Below are 21,455 nucleotides of genomic sequence, written 5' to 3'. Positions count from 1 at the left end.
CCAAAGGCAGGTGCTTCACCAATTGAAACACCCAGGTGCCCCTCCTTTTTTTTTTTTTTTTTAATTTATTTATTTAGAGAAGGGGGAGAGGGAAAGAATCCTCAAGCAGATTTCCCGCTGGGGGCAGAGGCCCCTGATCTGAGGCTCAATCCCAGGACCCTGAGATCATGACCTGAGCTGAAATCAAGAGTCACCGGCTTAACTGACAGCCACCCAGGAACCCCTCCATTTTCCTTTTTTTTTTTTTTTATAGATTTTATTTATTTGTCAGCACAAGCAGGGGGAGTGGCAGGCAGAGGGAGAAGCAGGCTCCCCGCTGAGCAGGGAGCCCGACTCGATCCTAGGACCCTGGGATCATGACCTGAGACGAAGTCAGTAGCTTAACCAACCAAGCCGCCCAGGCGCCCTCCATTTTCCTTCTTAAATGTTCTTTTAGCAATGTCAACAACTACCTTTTTATCAGAAATTGTTTTTTTCTCTTAATTATTACTTTTATTATTATGTTAATCACCATACATTACATCATTAGTTTTTGATGTAGTGTTCATCATTCATTATGTTTTTTTTTTTAAGATTTTGTTTACAGAAAAGACTAAACTTCAGGTCGTGGTTCACTTATTAAAGTAACATTTGGTACAGTGCTGGACATGTCATAGGCACTGAAGTTTATTGTTTAACTCAATTTTGGTTAAAAGGTTAAGACATCCCTTGGCATGTCATGGGATTTGCCTATATTATGAAAAACGGGTTTGGGGGGATGAAATTTATTTCGTGTCCTCTTAGGAAGAAAAAGGGGGGTTTACTTGATGACTGTAGGAAGAAAAGGGGGGTTTACTTGACTGTTACATACAGCACTTACCTATTGTATAGAGAGCTTTCCTTTTTTTTGAGACAAAGAGCATGAGCTGGGGGAGGGGCAGAGGCAGAGGGACAAGCTGACTCCCTGCTGAGTGGGAAGCTGGATCAGGGGCTCCATCCCAGGACCCTGAGATCATGACCAGAGCTGAAGTCAGCTGCTTAACTGAGCCACCTAGGTGCCCCAGCTTTCCTTTTCTAGGAAAAACTTTTCTCCAGCCATGTGACTTGAGTGGAAGCTGCTATATTTTTACAGACCTTGTCCTGGCCACAGCTGATTATCCCCAAGGAAACACCTCATTCAAACTTAGAGATAGGCTAGTCAGAACCCTTTTCTAGGATTTTTGGATGTGAGAACTAAACCTGTGTCACTATCTGATGGCGGACTTGACAGGAAGCCCTGGAATTGATGGTGGCCTTCCTTTTTACGAAGGAAGACAGGCTATATAGTAGGGAGTGAAGCTTACATATAAAAATAAGACCAATTTTTGGAGCTGTTTAAATCCCTGCTTCCAATTATCCCTGAGGTACAGCTATAGATTTGCCTTTAGCATTCATTGGTTGTTTGAACCTCATGTAATACCCCGGTAATTTCTCTAATAAATTCCCCTTTTTTGCCTAAGCCAGTTTGAGTTGGGTTTCTGCCACTTGCTACCTAATAAGTCCTACTATACCTGAGAAAATGTGTACTTGTTTCCTAAGAAAAGAACTTTAGGAAATGTTCATTGTAGACTACCGGCACTCTCAAATTTTTTGAAAACATAGGAAATAGAGATGAATAGCCAACTACTTCTACCTAATTTTTGAACTGGAAATTAACATGAGATGCAGTCCAATACATTTCTTAAAGCAGGATTTAATCTTTTACCAAACAAATACTACTAAGTACTCTGCCAAGCAATATGCAGTTTACATGAATTAAACAATTATACTATTATTATATATATTATACTAAACTACAATTATAGTACCTATAACTTAGTTGCTTAATAGTACCTTTTTTACAGATAAGGAAAATTTACTCAAAATTCAGCCTTTAAGTGTAGTCTCAGAATTCAAAAGATCTGTCTGACTTTAAAGTCCCGGCTTTCAACCTATAAATTATACACTATAATAAGTCGAGTATGAAGTGCAATGGAAAAAACAATGGATGCCTAACCTAAACTCATGAGTGGGATTAGGAAGGGCCTTGAGAAAGTGATGTGTAAACTTAGAATTGATGATAAATGTGATGTGAATGAATTTCAACCTTTGACCCAGCTAAGTGGCAAGGTGCTACTATTTGAGCCATTTGAGGTACAGTGAAGATAAAACAGCATAGTACTTAAGAACAGGATTTAGGATTTCCTGGCAGGACTGGCACCTAGAGCGAGGCAAACAAGGCTTCTAGGGCAGCTTACTGATCTCCCAAGTCCTAGCCCTACTCCCTGGGTTCCAGCTACACTATAGGCTCTGACGCCTAAATTGCTTAATCTCTTGAAATTTCAGTTTTCCTCCTCTATAAAAAGGAGATTAGAAATAGTTTTTGACTCATATAAAACATTTAATATTGAGTCTGGCCCATAAATGCTAAGTAAATATTAACTAGTTATGTAATTTAGGCTATGTTCAAAATATATGGAATTTTTTTTTAAGATTTTATTTGTTTATTTGACAGAGATGGCGAGAGAGAGCATGGGGGGGAGGAAGGGGGGGCAAGCAGAGGGAGAAGCAGGCTCCCCACTGAGCAACGAGCCCAAAGTGGGACTCGATCCCAGGACCATGGGATCATGACCTGAGCTGAAGGCAGATGCCTAATCAATTGAGCCACCCAGGCACCCTAAAATGTATGGAATTTCTAATCTAGTATATGCAAGTTATTTGTCTTTTTGAGGAGTATATTCTTATTTCTTTGTTGCAATGGTATGCTAAGGTATTTCATTGAGGTAACACTAGAATTTTAAAATTTTAATTAAAAAAAGACCATTTTGTTTCCAAATGGCTAAGCAGTAACTGATTTCTTTCTTTTTTTTTTAAGATTTTGAGAGAGAGAGAGAGAAAGCATAAGCATGGGGAGGGGGAGGGGCTGAGGGAGAAAGCAGACTCCCCACTGAGCAGGAAGCTCTATACGAGGCTCAATCCTTGGATTCTAGGATCATGACCCGATCCAAAGGTGGACATAACCGATCCAGCCACCCAGGTGCCCCCGATTTCTAAGACTCTTACACAGATAAATTACAATGGCAAATTCATCCACAGTTTAAACTCATACAATTTTAATTTTCCAAATGTTTTGGAATTTGGAATTTAACAGACCTAGATACTTCAACTTCTCCAAACTAAATGGTCTGCTTTCCCAGTCACTAAGTAGGAAGTAGTGGCTCTTCTATCTCAAACACTCAATAATTTATAGTATTCTTCCACTCTGAAGGTAATTTTTTGTTGCCTACGTTCTAATTATCTTCTTACCTAGTAGGCAGATGTTTTCATGTAATACCATTTCTAGCTCTCTCCTTTTGCTCTTTTCAAACATGCTACCAACTTCCCAAATTTTAATTATTAAAACAATTTTAAAAGGAAGAAGTCTTTACTTGTTAACTATTATCCCTACTATATTACCCATTTTTAAGTTCTTAATATCTAAGCCAGTCTTCAAGCAAGTATTAAGAACTTACTGTTTCCATTTCCTCCCCACACTGCTATTCAATAGCATATGCTTTTAAAATTCCCAGTAGCCATATTAAAAATAAGTAAGCAGATGAAACTAATATATTTTATTTAACCCATATGCCCACAGGATTATCACTTCAATGTGTAATCTGTATAAAAACTAATGAGATTTTACATTCGTATTTTTTTATATGCTAAGCCTTCAAAATTTGGTATGTGTTTTAATGGTTACAGCATATCTTAATTTGAATGCCATTTGATCCCCATGACCACCTTTAGAGGAGGCACAATTATTTTTTTATATATTTTTTTAAGATTTTATTTATTTATTTGTCAGAGAGAGAGAGAGAGAGAGGGTGCACAAGCAGGGGAAGTGGCAGACAGGGAGAAGCAGGCTCCCCGCTGAGCAAGGAGCCTGATGCGGGGTTGGATCCCAGGAACCTGAAATCATGACCTGGGCTGAAGGTAGATGTTCAACTGACTGAACCACCCAGGTGCCCCTTCTTAAGACTAATTTCTGTTAACACTTTTAATATAGGGCAAACCCAGAAACTCCAGGTCCCTAGGCAAGGAATTGACCCCATATGGCAAGAGGATAGTATAAATATAGGGAGACAAGGAAGATGAGTCTAGAAAGTTAGGCTAGGGCCCAATGTAACACTTGGACCTCATTCTGCAAACCCTAGGGAGTCACTAAAGTTTTGTTTTTTTTTAAAGATTTTATTTATTTATTTGACAAAGACACAGCAAGAGAGGGAACACAAGCAGGAGGAGCCCAAGAGGGAGAAGCAGGATCTCCGCGGAGCAGGGAGCCCGATGTGGGACTTGATCCCAGGACCCTGGGACCATGACCTGAGCCGAAGGCAGATGCTTAATGACTGAGCCACCCAGGTGCCCTCACTAAAGTTTTCTAAGTAAGGTTGAAATGACTGCAATCTTAACTGAATGAGGTAACTTCTCTCTTTTTAAAAAGATTTTGTCAGAGAGAGAGCACACAAGCAGGGGAAGCAGCAGACAGAGGGAGAAGCAGGTTCCCCGCTGAGCAAGGAGCTGGATGTGGGACTTGATCCCAAGACCCTGGGGTCATGACTGAGCCAAAGACAGACGCTTAACTGACTGAGCCACCCAGGCCACCGAGGTAACTTAAGTTGATATGACAATTACGACCTACAGAAAAAGTAGTTTTACCATTTGGCTACGTGACATTAGACAAATTACTGTTTGGCCTCAATTCTCATAGCTAATTAAAAAGAGAGTAATTCTGCATTGGACTGTTGTAGGGATTAAACAAGATGGTGTCTGACACAAGAGGGCGCCCCATAAATATTATGTTTTGTTTTTAGGACTTTTTTTTAAGTTTTATATATGTAAATAATCTCTACACCCAACATGGGGCTGGAACTCAGGAGCCCGAGATCAGTCCCACGCTCTTCTGAGCCAGCCAGGAGACCCCACTGCCCTCCTTTTTTTTTTTTTAAGAAAGCACAGGTGATCCAGAAGACCCGAATGAATAGAGCAGGCTCGCTTCAGGTGTAGTCACACCCTGGTCTGCAGAAACCTTACATGATTCCACCAACGTTTGCAGAGTGATGCTCCCATATCTCCCCCACTTCTCCGGACCAGGAAAACCTAAGCAAGCTCCAGTCAAGTCCCTAACCAGTCTTCCATAGACACGCAGCCCAACCTTCCCCGCCCTTCGTTGAGAGGCGACTCGCAGATGATGTCACATTCACTTCCGTTTCCAAAAAGGCCTCTTTTCACTTTCCAGGGCCGCTCTAGGCTGCTGCCTCGCCAGCTAGCTCCGAAACTCAATGGTTGTTGGGCGGGGTCGTGACGTCCTTGGCGTGGCTGCAGGGGAGGCCGCGGCGGGGAAAATGGCGGACGGGAAGGCGGGAGAGGAGAAGCCCGAGAAACCGCAGCGAGCTGGAGCCGCCGGAGGTGAACACAACCCCAGCGTCGCGGGCTGCGTGGGATGCTCTGGGCCTTTCTTTGAGGTCCCCGGGGTGGGGGAGTAGGATGGGAGCGAGAATGGGCGGATCTGGCGCTCACCCGGCCAGGTGCTGGGCCCAGACGAGACCCGGGCACGCCCGGCGCGGCCCGCTGGGATCCGGGCCCACATCGCTTCCTTGCCGGGGGAGAGCCGGCCACTGTCCGTCACCTGCTGGCCCCACCGGAGGCCCTGCTTCCGAGGAGAGGGGAGATGGGTACCAGAAAGGGGGACCGAACTCGGGGTGGGACCAGGAGCGGCAGTGCAGGAGCCGCTAGCGCCACACCGGAGACACACATCACAAAACACGCGTACACACACAGTGGGAGTCACCGAGCAGTGGCTGTAGGAACTGGCCGCAGGCCGAGTTTCCAACGGTGTTGGCCTCTAAGTTACACCTAGGAGTTAGTTTGCTTCTCCCTTTTCGCCGAGGAGTTCGACGATCCCGGCCTTTTCTCTTATTTTCAAGCCGAAAATCGACCCTGTAACGGGATGGGTCGAGGTGGAGGGAAAGAATACCTTTGCCTGCCCGCTGGTTTAAGCTGCGGGGTCTAGGGTTAGGGTTTGATTGCCTTTGAAGTGTCTGCTTTTTCTTAGTTAGGCTGTTGCCAGCTAACTGCATGACAGATATTTAGGTGGCTTAATAGGCTAGTGTGACTTTTCCTGTATTTTGTTATGATGCTAACTCAGGTTACAGCTATCTCCATTCTGTATCTTCCACCCCTGTAAATTTGGGCCTTGTGCATGAAGGTAAAGGAACATCTCTTCAAGCCCCCACCCCCCTTTGTCGCAACAAGGCAAGTAACTTAACACGTGCGAGGTGATCATAATACCTTTAGAACGTTTTAAGTATTACTCTCTATTCTGACTCCCTCAAATCTTATCCCTGAAAATATTTAGTTTGAGAAAATACCGAGGATTAAGAGCATATGAAGGCAATTATTAGGACCTTACTAACATGACGTTTAATATGAATTGCCTTGGGAACAAAAACCGAGAAAAGCGTAATATTCAGTTAATTAAACAGCAATTTAGACCATATAGTACTATCTCATTAGGGATGTTTTTTCCCCTTAAAAATCGTTCTGGAAATTACTGAGTAAAATAACATAAAAAATTAGTAGTTTGAGAAAAAACAAAGATCCGCAACCTGAAGAATCTTAACTGGCTTTTAGACTATCTTTTAACTTTGTAGAATAGCTTTTTAAGTGTCTTGAGAGTATTAAAGATGTGTTTAATGTGTTGCCAAAATGTACCTTAAGTGTCAGCATAACCAGACTGTGTAATTTATCCACCACCCTTTCAGTTAGGGATAATTAACTCTGTAGTATGAATGTTGAAGTTTCTATTGTAGCGTGTTTTTGTATGTGGAGTGTTAGTATAAAATTAACTTGGATGATTGATATCAAAAGTTATGGTACCCTTGTTGGTGATTTAGACTAAGTACTATCCCTTAATAACTTTGCCATAATTTGCTTTGGATGTGCCTGCCTTAACAAGAAGATAGTACTGTTGCATAGAAATCATTTTTGAATGTCAGATATTTTTAATTTGTACAGAGAAATCATAGCTAAAACATTTAATACTGTGGATTGGCTGAATTTGCTAATTTTGTGGCAAGTTGGCACTGTTTTGAAACACTCTCAAGTTTGTCTTAGGAGCTTACCTAGCTGATTTTTAGCTCCTATTGAAGAGTCCAGTAGTTGGAAGTGTAATTTTTTCTAAGTAGCTATGAATGAATTCATGTCAGTAAGAGAAGCTACTTACTTGAACTTGCTCTCACCTTAAAGAGGAGGAGAATGCAAAGGATAAGGCTTTGGGCAGATTTTTATTCTCCCTTCGGCAAAATTTTTGTGGCTCCTTGAAACTGAAATCTTAGAAAAAAGCTGTCCATATCATAATCATGGCCATCTTGTGCTGTTTTAAGCTATCTAATAACTATTTTAATGAAATTGACATTTCTTCTGCCAGCCACTAGGAGGGTCTTGAATATGTTCTCATTTAAGCTGCACACCAGTCCTTTTGGAGAGGTAGCTATGTGCCCTTTTTTCAGATGAAGCTACCAGAATACAAATGGGTCATGAAGGATATACCCTTATGGACTTAAACTTTATTAGGTACTTCTTTTTCATAGTAAGGTAACTTTGTTCTCCAAGACCTACCTTTCCTCTCCAGCTACTCAATAGAAAAGAAAAAAAAAATGCCAGTACCACGTGTAATTTGATTTCACATGAACTACACACTTGTTAGCTCAGAATGAATGCAAACTAGATAAAAATCCCTTTTATTAAAATATTCCTTGATAAAGAATCTAGTACTTTTATATAATTATATTAATGTTTTGCTATCAATTGTGATTTTATTTTTAGAAAACTGATCACATATTTACTCATTCTTTAAAATACAAATTATGTTAAAAAATAAAAATAAATTAAATATAAATTATGTTGCTAAAAATTTTCACATTGCTAATCCATGGTCATCTAAAATTTTTGTTTTCCGTGGCCCAAAATACAAAGATCCTATTAAATAAATAGAAAACAGGAGTTCTTGATTAAAAGCCCCCAAATGCTAAAGTGTAGTACATGTTGTATTTAAAGAAAAACACCTCATTGGACATAGAAATTGATGTTTATATTTAATGATCTATTTCAAAGTTCACATTAGGTTGAAATAATTTTCTCTTCTAATGAACTATATATAGACTTGTACAGTCACATTGATAATAATATAGATTTGGCTGTCACACTTTTCCATTTTCATTGCTTATTCCATTTGCTTTATTTCCTAAATGTTTTGTATATTTTACTACATAATTATTAGAGGAGGATTACCTAAAAAAATAAAAGCTGCAATCTATGTGACACATTGAGCCATTTAAGGCTAAGTAATGAGTACTAATACTACACCCATCTTTTTTTCACTCCTTTTCCCCCATCTTTTCACTGAAGAGTGGATATTTTCTAAAGCTGTTGAGTATCTATAAATGCTTTAAAAAGAAAAGAAAACAACAAACTTAAGAGTTGAGCACAGCCAGACAGTTATTTACTATGTCCAAAAATAATTTGCTGGATTTGGAATCAGTCATGTTTGTTTTTTTATTATTTTTTTTTAAGATTTTATTTATTTGTCAGAGAGGGACAGAGCACAAGCAGGGGGAGGGGGCAGGCAGGGGGGAAGCAGGCTCCCCATTGAGCAAGGAGCCCAGTGTGGGACTGGATCCCAGGACGCTGGGATCATGACCTCAGCTGAAGGCAGACGCTTAACCGACTGAGCCACCCAGGCATCCCTGGAATCAGTCATGTTTAGAAATGACCTGCTAGACATAATACGTTCCATCTCCATTGTGGACCTGAGATGTGGGTGGTCTTAATAGATTGCCTCTTAAGGTGACAAGAAAGCATATGTGAATAAAATTGAATTTTGATTTCACATTAATTAGTTGATTACTTAATTAGTGGTAGTTTTCCCAACTCCCCTGTTCATGCTACCTTTTCTACAGTAGTGTCCATAGGTATTTTCCCTATAGTATCATGGGATTGGACAGGTAGTATTGTGTTCCATATATTATCACATACTAGTTCAGCCAGCTGTCACACTTAATGGTATTAATATTATAGTAAGATTTATGTTTTTCACTTTGTTTTATACTTATGCTTTAGCTTTTCTAGATTCTTTTTTTTTTTTTTAAGATTTTATTTTTATTTGTTTGACACAGAGCAAGCACAAGTAGGAGGAGCAGCAGGGCAGAGGGAGAAGGAGAAGCAGACTCCCCACGGAGCAGGGAGCCCGATGGAGGGCTCGATCCCAGGACCCTGGGATCATGAGCTGAGCCGAAGGCAGACGCTTAACTGACTGAGCCACCCAGGCACCCTGTAGTTTTTCTAGATTCTTTGTTCCAGAATTATTTTCTGGGTAAAAGGAGACCTAGAATTAAGAAAAGATAGGGTTTTTTTAAAGAACTGGAAATCTTGACTAATTATGTATAGCTCTTGGGTCACAGTTCAAAGAGCAGAGAATACTGCAGTCAAGATTAAATGTTCTTTATGCTATTTGTTTTGATGTTTTTCGGAGTTTGTGTTTGCACAAAACTTGTGCCTTAGTGTATAGATTGTTTCTTTATGTAAGCCCAGTGCATTTTCTATATGTTTCTATATGTTCCCATATATAGAGACTGTGTTTTCAATTTTAGTCAGTCACAAAGAAATAGTTATCATTGTTTAGGTTCTACAGTAAAACTCATACTTGATTAAAGCTATAAATAGAATGCAGAATAAAATTTAGGAGGTACCTGGGTGGCTCCATCGTTAAGTGTCTGCCTTTGGCTCAGGTCGTGGTCCCAGAGTCCTGGGATCGAGCCCCGCATTGGGCTCCCTGGTTGGCCAGAAGCCTGCTTCTCCCTCTCCCACTCCCCCTGTTTGTGTTATCTCTCTGTCAGATAAATAAATAAAATCTTTAAATAAAATTTAGAGTAATGCTTTTAGTTCTAAACTTAGGCTTTGAAAAAACTAATGTTGGCATAATACTGTTGTTTTTTTTTTTTAAGAAATTCTAAATTAATTTTTTAAAGATTTTATTTGTTTATTTGAGAGAGAGAGGATAGGGGGTTGGGGGGCTGAGAGAGAGGGAGAAGCAGACTCCCCGCTGAATGGGGAGCCCAATGTGGGACTCTATCCCAGGATCCTGAGATCATGACCTGAGCTGAAGGCAAACGCTTAACCGACTGAGCCACCCAGGTGCCCCTAGAAATTCTAAATTGATTTCTGTATTTCAGCTATTAAATATTGATCTTACATTCTTTAGGTGCTTTTGTAATTTCATATCTAAATAAGTAAATGGCACCTCCAGCAACCATTCCAGTGCTATCTTTGTCTCCTGAGGAAATACCAAAGCCTAGTCCTGCTTAATTCCCCTACATTGTTATTACAACTTTCACTCCTTGTCCAAAGGGAATAAAGAGTTCCTGTTATCTTTCCTCTAAACAAAATCAAATGTTCTGTTCAAAGTGCTTATTAATCTAGAGACCTCATCCTTCCAAAATTATATAGATTGAGAGCTGTAGCCTCTGGATTTTTTAATCTGTTACTTGTCCATCTATTTGTGTTTGATTTTCCACTTTTCCCCCATTCTAGTTGTTTGTCCTGTTAACTTGTTGTCAGGGCTATTGCTTAGAGCCTATTTTCTCTTCATAAATGAACTGTTTAGTGTAGCAGAAAACATTCTATAGGGTGAATTGGGGAAAGAAAATAAAATTTTTAATCAACCAGACTTCTTCTATCTTACCATTCAGTATGCTCTTAAATAGCCTTCTCCTCTAAAGGACCAAAGATACTCAAGATGCAAACTTATTTTGTCATGGATTAATACAAATACAAGCAAAATTACTGAAAGCCATCTTACATTCCAAATCTACATATGTATGGCTTCTATTGGAAATTATAATTAGCTTGTCTTTCTTTCATGAGAAAAAGTAGTGTGTAAACCTAAGTATGATTGTTAAAATAGGTGATAATCAAGCTTTCAGAGTAGAATTAAATTACATAAGAGGGAATGACTTGATGTCTTCCTTCAGTTTCCATTTCAACTCTAAAAATTGTGTGAGAGGTACGTGAGGAATACATCACTCAAGAAACTTACTCCAGGCTGTATTAATGTTGTAGTTCTGGTAATAATAGACCATTCATAACTAGGTACTTTTTGTATAACTAGTACTACATAATTGAAGAATGTCAGAATTTATTATTCAAATGTATTGTTCTGTGATGTGACCAATTGCTCACCCACTAGTTTGTGTAGAAGACTTTATAGACCTTAATTTCTAAAAAGCAAAATCCCACAAATGACTAGATTATTATATAACTTTTATAATAGTGTTTAGTTGAAGGGTCTTAGATTTTGTGAACTCTATGTTTATAATTTTAAATTGCTCTGTATTTTATGCTAGTTAATTCATGGGAGCCTCTTCTACTGCCACACAATCTCAGTTCCTGCTGTATACTCTAACAAACAGTGGAGGAGACTGTTGGGTCAGTAGGTGACAACTGCAGAGGTATCTTCCTTATAACGATGCTTTTTGAGGTTGCTGCTCCCATCAATCTGCTCAGTAAAAATAGCTCATCTTGGTAAGTTGTTTCGACTTCACCAGGACCTGAAGAAGAAGCAGAAAAACCTGTGAAAACTAAGACTGTTTCTTCCAGTAATGGAGGGGAAAGTTCCAGTCGCAGCGCTGAGAAGCGATCAGCTGAAGAAGAAGCTGCAGACCTCCCAACAAAGCCTACAAAGATCTCCAAGTTTGGATTTGCCATAGGTAGTCAGACGACAAAGAAAGCCTCAGCCATATCCATCAAACTTGGATCAAGTGTGAGTTGTTATTTTACCTGTATGATGTTCATAATGGGACTTAAGAATTTTTGTTTCAGGAACCTGCTATTAGGGGGTTATTCAGTCTAAAAAAGTACATTAGTGCGTGAACTTACACGTAAGTATTTAAGACGTTACCAGCTCTGCATTCAGGAATGGTGTGGAAAAATTATAACTCAAGAAAACTTTTTTAAAAGGTTTGGAATATGAGAAGGAGCAACTATTACAAGGAATATATATGATTTATAAAGTAACAGCTTAGAATTTTTTCCAAGTAGAACAAAAACCTCTGAAAAATATTTTCAGGAAGAATTTCAGTTTATTTTTCTTACCTTTTAATTCCAGTAATATTAAAAATAATATCTCTAGAAATCAGTACTAGTAAGGTATTACTTGATAACTGCTTCCTGATTACTTCGGAGCTATAAATGGACATTGAGTCCTGTATATCCTATGACAGATCAACTTTTGAGCCCTTGTTGTAAATATAAACCTTGAATTAATTTAATTATTAACCATGGAGTATCTGGAAAGTTTTAAAATATTAGATTGAAACATATGAAGTTCCTAGATTTGACTATTTCTGACCTACAAAAGTGACAATTTCATATGTTTCATATGTTTCAACCACATAGATCTTTAAGAAAAAAATGTTAGGTAGTGTATTACTCTTAGCTTTAGAAAATAGTTACATTCTTGTGTAAGGAGAATAATCCTAGAATTATTAGGATTATTGCCTAAGTTGTTTATTCATATCTGTTCTGTGAAAATTAATGCTCATTTGCCAGATGCATAGAGCTTTATTTTTGCATTAGATGTTCATTCAAAGATCTCAAAAATATGATATGAATCAGGTTCCCATTAGAGTCGGTGTGTTTGAGTTACACTCTAGTTTTAAAAGAGCTACGATTTCTCAGAACCCCTACTCCTACCCTAATGTTGTTTTGCCTTTTTCTTTCTTTCTTTAAAAAATTCATTCTGGACAAAAGACATTCAGCTTGTAACTTCATTACTTCATGACTTTTCTTCCTATTTGAGCTGATTCTTTCTGTTCAATCCTTTTTTTAAATAAAGTTGCATAGACCAACTGCATAAATATTTGTGGGATTTTTTTGATAGTCATTAAACATGTATTCTCATGTACACTTCCATATAGATGTTATTCTTGATAATAGATTTTACTGGGGTCAGCACACTCCTAAACTAGATATCTAAATCCCTATTTTTTCTAAATCATTAACATGATTTAGTAATTGCTGATCATTTTAGATGGGAGGGTTTTGTTTGAAAATGCCTAGTCAATAAAACTTTTAATCTTTGGAAAACAAAAACCTGTTTTTATAAAGTAAACTTTAGTATAAACACAGTCATCTTGGGGAAGTGAGTTTTAAGATAACAAAAAATAGTTGAAACTATTGCTTTTGATTATATGATTGAAAAAGTAGTTGATCAACAGGCACTTACTTGTGTCATATGCTGTATGTACAACATCAGACACCTGACATCTTTAAGAGAGTAAAGGATATTTCTAGAGTCTCTATGGATAATCTCCAAATTAACATTTTTTTATTCCTTCAAAAGCAAACATTTATAAAAAGTGTTTGTGTTGTAGAAGAAAGGGTGGTTCCTTTTGTTTCAGTAGATCAGAGAAGATTTCACTGATGAGGTGATGTTTGAGTTGGCCTTAAATGTAGACAGGAGGCAAAGGGCATCTCAGATAAAAAGAATTTTGGGCAAAAGCAGTTTAGATGTGAAGCCATTCAAGAAATTGTTTGTAGTTGGAAAGTGGTATGCAAATGTAGGGATAGAAAGCCCCCCAGATGAGACCATAGAACGGAATCATAAAGGACTTACATAATATAGTTTGGTTTTATTCTTTAGGTTCTAGCAGAGCTATGGAACTGTTGTATGGAAACTTTTAAACAGATTTGTATTTTAGACATATCACTCTGGTACCATTATAGGGGATTAGAGGGAATAAACACTGAAAGGTGGGGGGATGGTATTTCTAACAGTAGCTGAGGCAAGTAATGCTAAGGGGCCTTAGGTGTCGGTAGTTGATGGGAATGCAGAGGGAGATGTAGGTCTATTAGATAGAGATTTAAGCAACAAGACTTTACAATAGAATGCAAGTTGAGGAAAAAGTTTTCTGGCTTGGGTACTTAGAACACTGTGAATTAAAGTACCCATTGGGTCTCTGAGTGGAGCTAACTAGTCGGCATATGACATCCTGTTTGGGGCAGCCATTGGATTTGGTAGTTAAAACTATGGGAGTGAATGGAGTTGACTGGGGAAGTACAGAGAAGGAAAGGAAAGATCCCTAAAGATAGATTCTTGGGTGTCTGTCATTTGGCGGGGGAAACGGGGAAACGGAACAAAAGATCAGAGAATTAGAATAGCATCTAAAAAGCATTGTCAGAGAAGTCCAGGTAGGAGTGTTTCAAAAAATAGCTGGTGATTAGAGTCAAAGGCGGCACACTGGTTATTGGTGACCCTATAGAACCAAGGTTACCCGATTCTAGGTGAGTGAGGAGCCATGGGGGAATGAGGGAGGAAGCCAGATTGCAGTGGATAATCGACAAAATGGATGGTGAGAGTATGAAGATAGTGAGGACAACTGACCTCAGAAACTTAGATTAGATAGAAGAGAAGCATGTTTACAGGCTACAGGTCAGAAAGCTACCCACTAGAGAGATGAGTCTTAGTGTCTTTTATGTTCTTTCTCAAGGCACACTGCACTTCATTTTTTGTTACTGTGGGAAAGTAGTACTAATCATTTTCTTTTACCTTTTCCAGATGCCTGTTAGCTACATGATACTGTATATCCTGACTAGAAAATGTTTTACAGGATGAAAACAAATGGACATATAATTAATAAAGTTAAAGCTACCCGTTCATAACCACATTTTTAAAAAGAAAAAATGGATTTTTTTAAAGTTTGTTCTGAGTTCCTTACTATATGTTTCTATGAAAACATAAAATCAAGTCTTTGAAGATGTTATTTATATCATTAAACAAGCCTGTATAAACATTATGTGATACTTTTTAATGTGTTTCTTCTTCAGAAGCCTAAAGAAACTGTTCCAACGCTTGCTCCAAAAACCCTTTCAGTAGCAGCAGCTTTTAATGAAGATGAAGATGTAAGTCAACACCTAGTTTTGTTTATTTTACTTTAACCAGTTAGTTCTTAAAGGAAGATGTTAGTGGCAATTGTAGGTTGTACTAATGGTACTAGAGAATTTTTGTAATTCTGAATAGTTTTTTGTGTGTGTGTGATGCCTGCAAAATCTGGATATTTCTATTTATTTTATTTGGTTGTAGGATTATTTAAAATATTGCCTTTGGGAGCAATGAACTTAAGAATCAAATCAACAGGGGCTTCTGGGTGGCTCAGTTGGTTAAGTGACTCTTGATCTCGGCTCAGGTCTTGATTTCACAGTCATGAGTTTGAGCCCCATACTGGGCATGGAGCCTACTTAAAAAAAAAAAAGAATCAGATAAACAGATGCTTATTATGAACAGTAATAATACACATATGTGCTAGGAAATATGTAGGGTCCAAAAAAAGAAAAATTTAATGCTGCTGTCTAATAATTTTATAGTTGGAGTCTTCAGTGATGAGACATCGTGCATGCATGCAACTTCAAAAAGGCAGCTGTAATGCTTTCTTTTGGTATCCCCATGAGGAATAGCAAATAGTGCAGGTGATTCTGCCAGAAGTCTATTCAGTAAGCACGTGTTCCAGAGTGAGCATTACTTATCTGCTGTTCTCTTAGTTTCCTTATGCCTTAGGCATAAGGCAGTCTTAGTATCCTCATGCCTCTCACAGTGCCCCTCTCTTATGCTTATGAATAACATATGATATGGAATTTTAAGCATTATTTTGACTGATTTTTTTCTTTGGTCTCTGACTTTAGAAACTAACCCCCACTTAAAATGTGACCCCATTGTATAACAAGTATTAACAGGGTACATGAGTAATTGCTCCCAAAACAGTATGGTTAAGAATTATACATTCAGAGGAGCATACTGTGGGCTGAAGTGATTGGGAAGAATATATAGAGAAGAAATAGGAGTTGGATACCGAAACATTAGGCAGTGTTTTGACAAACCGAGGAATACTTTTATAAGCTAAGAGTTAGAAGAGTAGTAAATACTTAGGAGCTGCATTTGACTGGACTGGAGATTTTTGTAGAGAAGTTTGAGCAAGGATGAATATGGAATATTTGGAGCCCAAATCAATAGGTAAAGAATTACTGTGGTTATCACTGTATTCTTTGGACTTACTCATCGTACACATTGGGGTGATTTCTACATGCTAGGCACAGTGAGATTACAAAGATAAATCAGACATGTTCCTCTAGGAATTCAGCCTAGCAGGGCATAAAATAGTACAAAATAAGAAAAGTATCTGAAGACATAAAGTGGTGTGGAAATTCAGGGAAGGAAGAGAGGCCAAGTAACTAGATGCAGCAGCATGGAAAGACCACGACCACTGGACTGGCAATGGGAAGACCTGGATTCTTTTCCTTTCTTGTCTAGTTACTAACCAGTAGAAAGCCTGTGAATAAGTCACTTTACCGTTTTGGAGCCTTAGTTTTTCAGCTGTAAAATGAAGGCTTAGTTTAAATCATATATTTTTAAACTACTTCTCAGAGTTCTGGGGTTCTGTGGAAATGTCTCAGGAGTTACTGTGGTGTTAGGTGATCCCTAACAAGCAGGGCTCTGGTTTCCTGCCCCCTTTTCATTTGTAGCTGTTCTTTAATTTGTTTGATACTTAGGGACCCAAATAAGATTTTTTTGAGGAAAAAAGTATTTCACCCCCTCAAAAAAAGTTTGAAAAGTACTAATTTAATAATATTTAATGTTTTGTCATGATTCTTACGAGTTTAGGTAGCTTTTTTTTTTTTTTTAAAGATTTTATTTATTTATTTGATAGATAGCAAGAGCAGGAACACAAGCAGAGGGAGTGGGAGAGGGAGAAGCAGGCTTCCCGTTGAGCAGGGAGCCTGATGCTGGGCTCGATCCCAGGACCCTGAGATCATGACCTGAGCCGAAGGCAGATGCTTAACAACTGAGCCACCCAGGCGCCCCTTTAGGTAGCTTTTTGGTATGTACAGAATGTATGAGGGAAGGACAGTATAGGAAGAAGGGAACAACATGTGCAAAAGTAGAGAGGCTGGAAATGGTAAGCTACGTGATAGTACTGGCTTACTTTGAATGCCTAACAGTTTGGATATCTTTTCACGTAACTTTATTTTATCCTTCATATATTCCTCTGAATCGTGTGATGTAGTTATTCCTGTTTTGCGAATGGAGAAATTAGCAAGTTGATGGTAAAGGATATAAACTTTAATTTGTCTCTTAGATAAAAGAATGTGTGCATCTAAAATCTTCATCTGGTTTTTCTTTTTCCTGCAGAACATAGTTAAGTAACCTTGGATATATATCTGAGCCTAAAGCATGTTGGACAATGAGGGCATCCATTTAATTAATTTTGAAATTTAAAAATATATTTGAAAACTAAAAATATATTTATATCTATATAAATTTATATCTATATATCTATATTAATATAGATATAGTATCTATATTATAGAGATAGTGTTATATCTGTATTAATATATAGTATCTAATATATAATATCTAATTAGATATATTAAATCTATATAAATTTATATTTATAAAGATATATTAATATATCTATATTAAAAATATAGATCTCCTTAGTCTCCTTTAATTTGGACAATTCTTGGTTCTTTCTGTTTTATGGCATTAACATTTTTGAAGAGTTCAGGCCAGTTATTTTGTAAAATATTCCTTAGATTGAATTTGTGTGATGTTTCCTCATGATTAGATTCATATTAACTTATTTTGGCAGGAATACCGCAGAGGTGATGCCAAGTTCTTAATGTTATCATATCAGGGAGCACATGTTGTCAGTATGTCCCATTACTGACAGTGTTAACCTTGATCATTTGGTTAAAGTGATGTCTGCCAGATGTCTGTACTTTCCAAATTACTGTTTTACCTTTTGTAATTAAAATTTATTTTTGGGGATATGCTTTAAGAATACATGGGGGCTCCTGGCTGGCTCAGTCGGTAGAGCACGTGACTCTTGATCTCAGGATTGTGAGTTCAAGCTCCGTGTTGGGTGTGGAGCCTCCTTAAAATAAAAAAAAAAATAAGATGAACCATGAGAGACTATGGACTCTGAGAAACAAACTGAGGTTTCTAGAGGGGAGGGGGGTGGGGGGATGGGTTAGCCTAGTGATGGGTATTAAAGAGGGCACGTTCTGCATGGAGCACTGGGTGATATACACAAACAATGAATCATGGAACACTACATCAAAAACTAATGATATGATGTATGGTGATTAACATAACAATAAAATAAAAATATAAATCTTAATAGAATAAAAAATTTTTTTTAAATAAAATTAAAAAATTAAAATTTATGGGGCGTCTCGCTGGCTCAGTCAGTAGAACATGGGACTCTTGATCTCGGGGTCATAAGTTTGAGCTCCAAGTTGGGTGTAGAGGTTACTTAAAAATAAAATCTTTAATAAAAAAAAGAATACATGAAAATATATAATTTTTTAAACACTCCCATGAGTGTCAGCATCCATTGATGATTCCTGCCAGAATCAATTTTTATAAATGTTTGCCAAGTGGTGATTTTTCTCATTGTTTTATCTCTTTTATATTTATTGTCTCTTCCTGTAAGGAAGAGCTTTCCCTTATTTATATAAGTGTAGGCTCATGGATTCTTTTTTTTTTTTTAAGATTTTACTTATTTATTTGACAGAGACACAGCGAGAGAGGGAACACAAGCAGGGGGGGTGGGAAAGGGAGAAGCAGGATTCCCACTGAGCAGGGAGCCCGATGTGGGACTGGAGCCCGATGTGGGACTCGATACCAGGACCTGAGCCCAAGGCAGACGCCTAATGACTGAGCCACCCAGGAGCACCTCATGGATTCTTTATTCAGTAGGCAATAATGCTCAAATTATCTCAGATTTGACCAGGAGAAACTCCTTTAGTCTAGATCTTAAGGACACTCTTTTTTTTTTTTTTTTAAGATTTTATTTATTTATTTGAGAGAGAGAGAATGAGAGGGGGGAGGGTCAGAGGGAGAAGCAGACTCCCCGCCGAGCAGGGAGCCCGATGCGGGACTCGATCCAGGGACTCCAGGATCATGACCTGAGCCGAAGGCAGTCGCTTAACCAACTGAGCCACCCAGGCGCCCTTAAGGACACTCTTTTAAAAAAGAATATTTAGGGGCTCCTGGCTGGCTCAGTTGGTAGACCATGCATGTGATTCTTGGTCTTGGGGTCATGAGTTAAAGCCCCATGTCAGTTGTGGAGCCTACTTAAAAATAAAAAAATTATCTCACCAGCAACATTCATACATAAAAACAGATCTAAAAAGAATTTAACTTATCACATATCTTTTCAACATCTTTAGAAGTATAGAAAGAATGAACTTTAAAGATACCTTTTTAGTAAAGGAGACATTTTTAGAAGGAGCAATACCATAAAGTTGTTAAGAATCTTTGCTTTGGCATCTAGCTGTTTTGCTGTTCATTAGCTTTTTAACTTTAGACAAATTAACCTTATTTACCTCACCTTTAAAATGCAAATGATGATAATTATACCTACCTAGCAGGATTGTTAGGGTTATTTTGTTTATCTTTTAAAGATTTATTTATTTGAGAGAGAGTCGAGGAAGGGGCAGAGGAAGAGAATCCCAAGCCAACTCCCCCCTCTCCCCCCCACCCCACCCCAGCATGGAACCCAGCTCAGGGCTTGATTCCACCACCCTGAGATCATACCCAAACTGAAACCAAGAGTCAGGTGGATGCTCAACCAACTGAGCCACCCAGGTGCCCTGAGGATTGTTAGGATTTTAAAAGAGAGTGCATATTAAAGCATTTAGCACAGTGTGTACTACATAGTAAACAAATGGTTTGGGTTTTAGAATGTCAGGTTTTTATCAGATTTTTTTCTTTATGCAAAGTCAGCACACTTGAAGATCTATGTGTTTCTTTTTAAAATGTAGTTAAGATAAATACTTTTCTCCTTTTACCAAGATTTGTAGTATTGAAAGTGCTAGAAGACTTAGATACAAAATTTAGTATTATTAGTAATCAAGTGAATTTAATAAACATGTAACACATCTCTGTTTGCTTTTTTTTTTTTCCTTCAGAGTGAGCCAGAGGAAATGCCTCCAGAAGCAAAGATGAGGATGAAGAATATTGGAAGGTATATATTTTTTTATAAAGATTGTAGAGAATGATCTTTTAAAATGATCTTTATTGTTTGGGCTTTTCTTGCATATTTGGGCAAAACAATTTTGTTTTGTGAGCTATCAGTGATCTTATTTTCTCTCCTGGTAAGAGAAATTGAGTATCTTATGAAAAAAAAGTAATTTTAAGGATATTTCTTTTCAGATACATGTAATCTGTATTTTCTTCAGATAGCTATGAGAAATGTTTCTGATTTAAAATTTAAGTTTTTTCAGTATAAAAAAGAAAAGGCTTTCACTCATTCACCTGTCATATTATTCTCACCATTTAATCTTGATTGTACATGTCATTTTTTCCTAATTAAGATGCCAAATACCAAAATTAGACAAGTATTTTAATTTTCCTCCATGTTTCTGTTGTCATGGAAATAACATATCAAGTTAACGTAATGCACATTTTCTTGTATTTAAGATAACTTAGAGGCTAGTAAGGAAGTTCGGATTTAAATCAACCCATAGTTTGTCCCCATTTCTACCAAATTATAAACTCCCAGAGAACTAAGTCCATATGCAAGCATCTATATCAGACTTGGAGTCTAGGGTTCAAATAGGAACAGTCCCGGTGACTGCCTGCCCGCTTTCCTTACATACTGGGACCTAAAGTAGGAAACACATCTGATCTTATAACCTTGTCTAAACACCCAGTTTGTTTGTTGTTTATATGTTTAAAAACGTAAAAGATGTAAAACTGAAACAAATCCACAATGACACTGAACCTTTCTGTGTGTAATATATCTTCATGTTTTTCTTCTATTTCATTTTTTATAGATGCTGATGGCAAGCCATCAGTTGATTTCATGACCCTGTTAAAGCGTTTCAAGCAACAGTTCTAAACACAGTTGTAGTTGCCACCCTTAGCTATATGTCAGAATCACCTTAGGTGTTTGTTAAACATGCTGGTCTCTCCTCAGACCTACTGAATCTGGAATTTTAGGACTGGGTCTTATATAGAAAGGGTATTTTTTAAAAACTCTCTAGGGGCTTGTGATACTTAGCCCTTGTCCATAATAGGTACTAAACAAATATGTTTTGAATGAGTTAAAAACATGGCCCGAAAGGCTTTATGTAACTTTTAAATAAATTTCCTGTCTTTTAACACAGGGATACACCAACATCAGCAGGACCAAACTCCTTCAATAAAGGAAAGCATGGTTTTTCTGATAACCAGAAGCTATGGGAGCGAAATATAAAATCTCATCTTGGAAATGTCCATGACCAAGACAATTAAATGATGTGTTTTGAAATTGGGGTGTGGGGTGGGTGTAAAGTTAAAAGGAACAGTTTCCTTTTTTAAAGAA

At 37.8% G+C, this 21,455-nt stretch overlaps 1 protein-coding gene across 2 annotated transcripts; it reads left to right on the top strand.

Moving 5' to 3' along the window:
* Positions 1-5,315: 5,315 nt before the first annotated feature.
* PCNP (PEST proteolytic signal containing nuclear protein) lies at positions 5,316-21,449 on the top strand. Of its 2 annotated transcripts, none has more exons than XM_006729567.3 (5): positions 5,316-5,442; positions 11,637-11,851; positions 14,917-14,991; positions 20,059-20,114; positions 21,259-21,449. In XM_006729567.3, the coding sequence occupies exons 1-5, from the start codon at positions 5,316-5,318 to the stop codon at positions 21,383-21,385; spliced, it is 600 nt and encodes a 199-aa protein (XP_006729630.2). In that variant the 3' UTR covers positions 21,386-21,449. The 2 variants fall into 2 exon arrangements, with proteins under 2 accessions (XP_006729630.2, XP_030879904.1); XM_031024044.2 differs by lacking the exon at positions 5,316-5,442 and adding an exon at positions 11,530-11,613 and having other exon boundaries at positions 11,689-11,851.
* The last annotated feature ends 6 nt before the right edge of the window (positions 21,450-21,455 follow it).

This window comes from Leptonychotes weddellii, chromosome 1, assembly GCF_054177405.1.
Source record: "Leptonychotes weddellii isolate Sample4059 chromosome 1, ASM5417740v2, whole genome shotgun sequence".
In the NCBI taxonomy this organism is placed as follows: Eukaryota; Metazoa; Chordata; class Mammalia; order Carnivora; family Phocidae; genus Leptonychotes; species Leptonychotes weddellii.
This window is presented reverse-complemented; position numbering and strand designations above follow the sequence as displayed.

Excerpts from the sequence above, each read along its gene's own strand:
- PCNP (XM_006729567.3), top strand. The coding sequence starts at position 5,316 with ATGGTTGTTGGGCGGGGTCGTGACGTCCTTGGCGTGGCTGCAGGGGAG. Across the intron at positions 11,852-14,916 it reads CCATCAAACTTGGATCAAGT|AAGCCTAAAGAAACTGTTCC; the intron begins GTGAGTTGTTAT and ends TTTCTTCTTCAG. Across the intron at positions 14,992-20,058 it reads CTTTTAATGAAGATGAAGAT|AGTGAGCCAGAGGAAATGCC; the intron begins GTAAGTCAACAC and ends TTTTTCCTTCAG.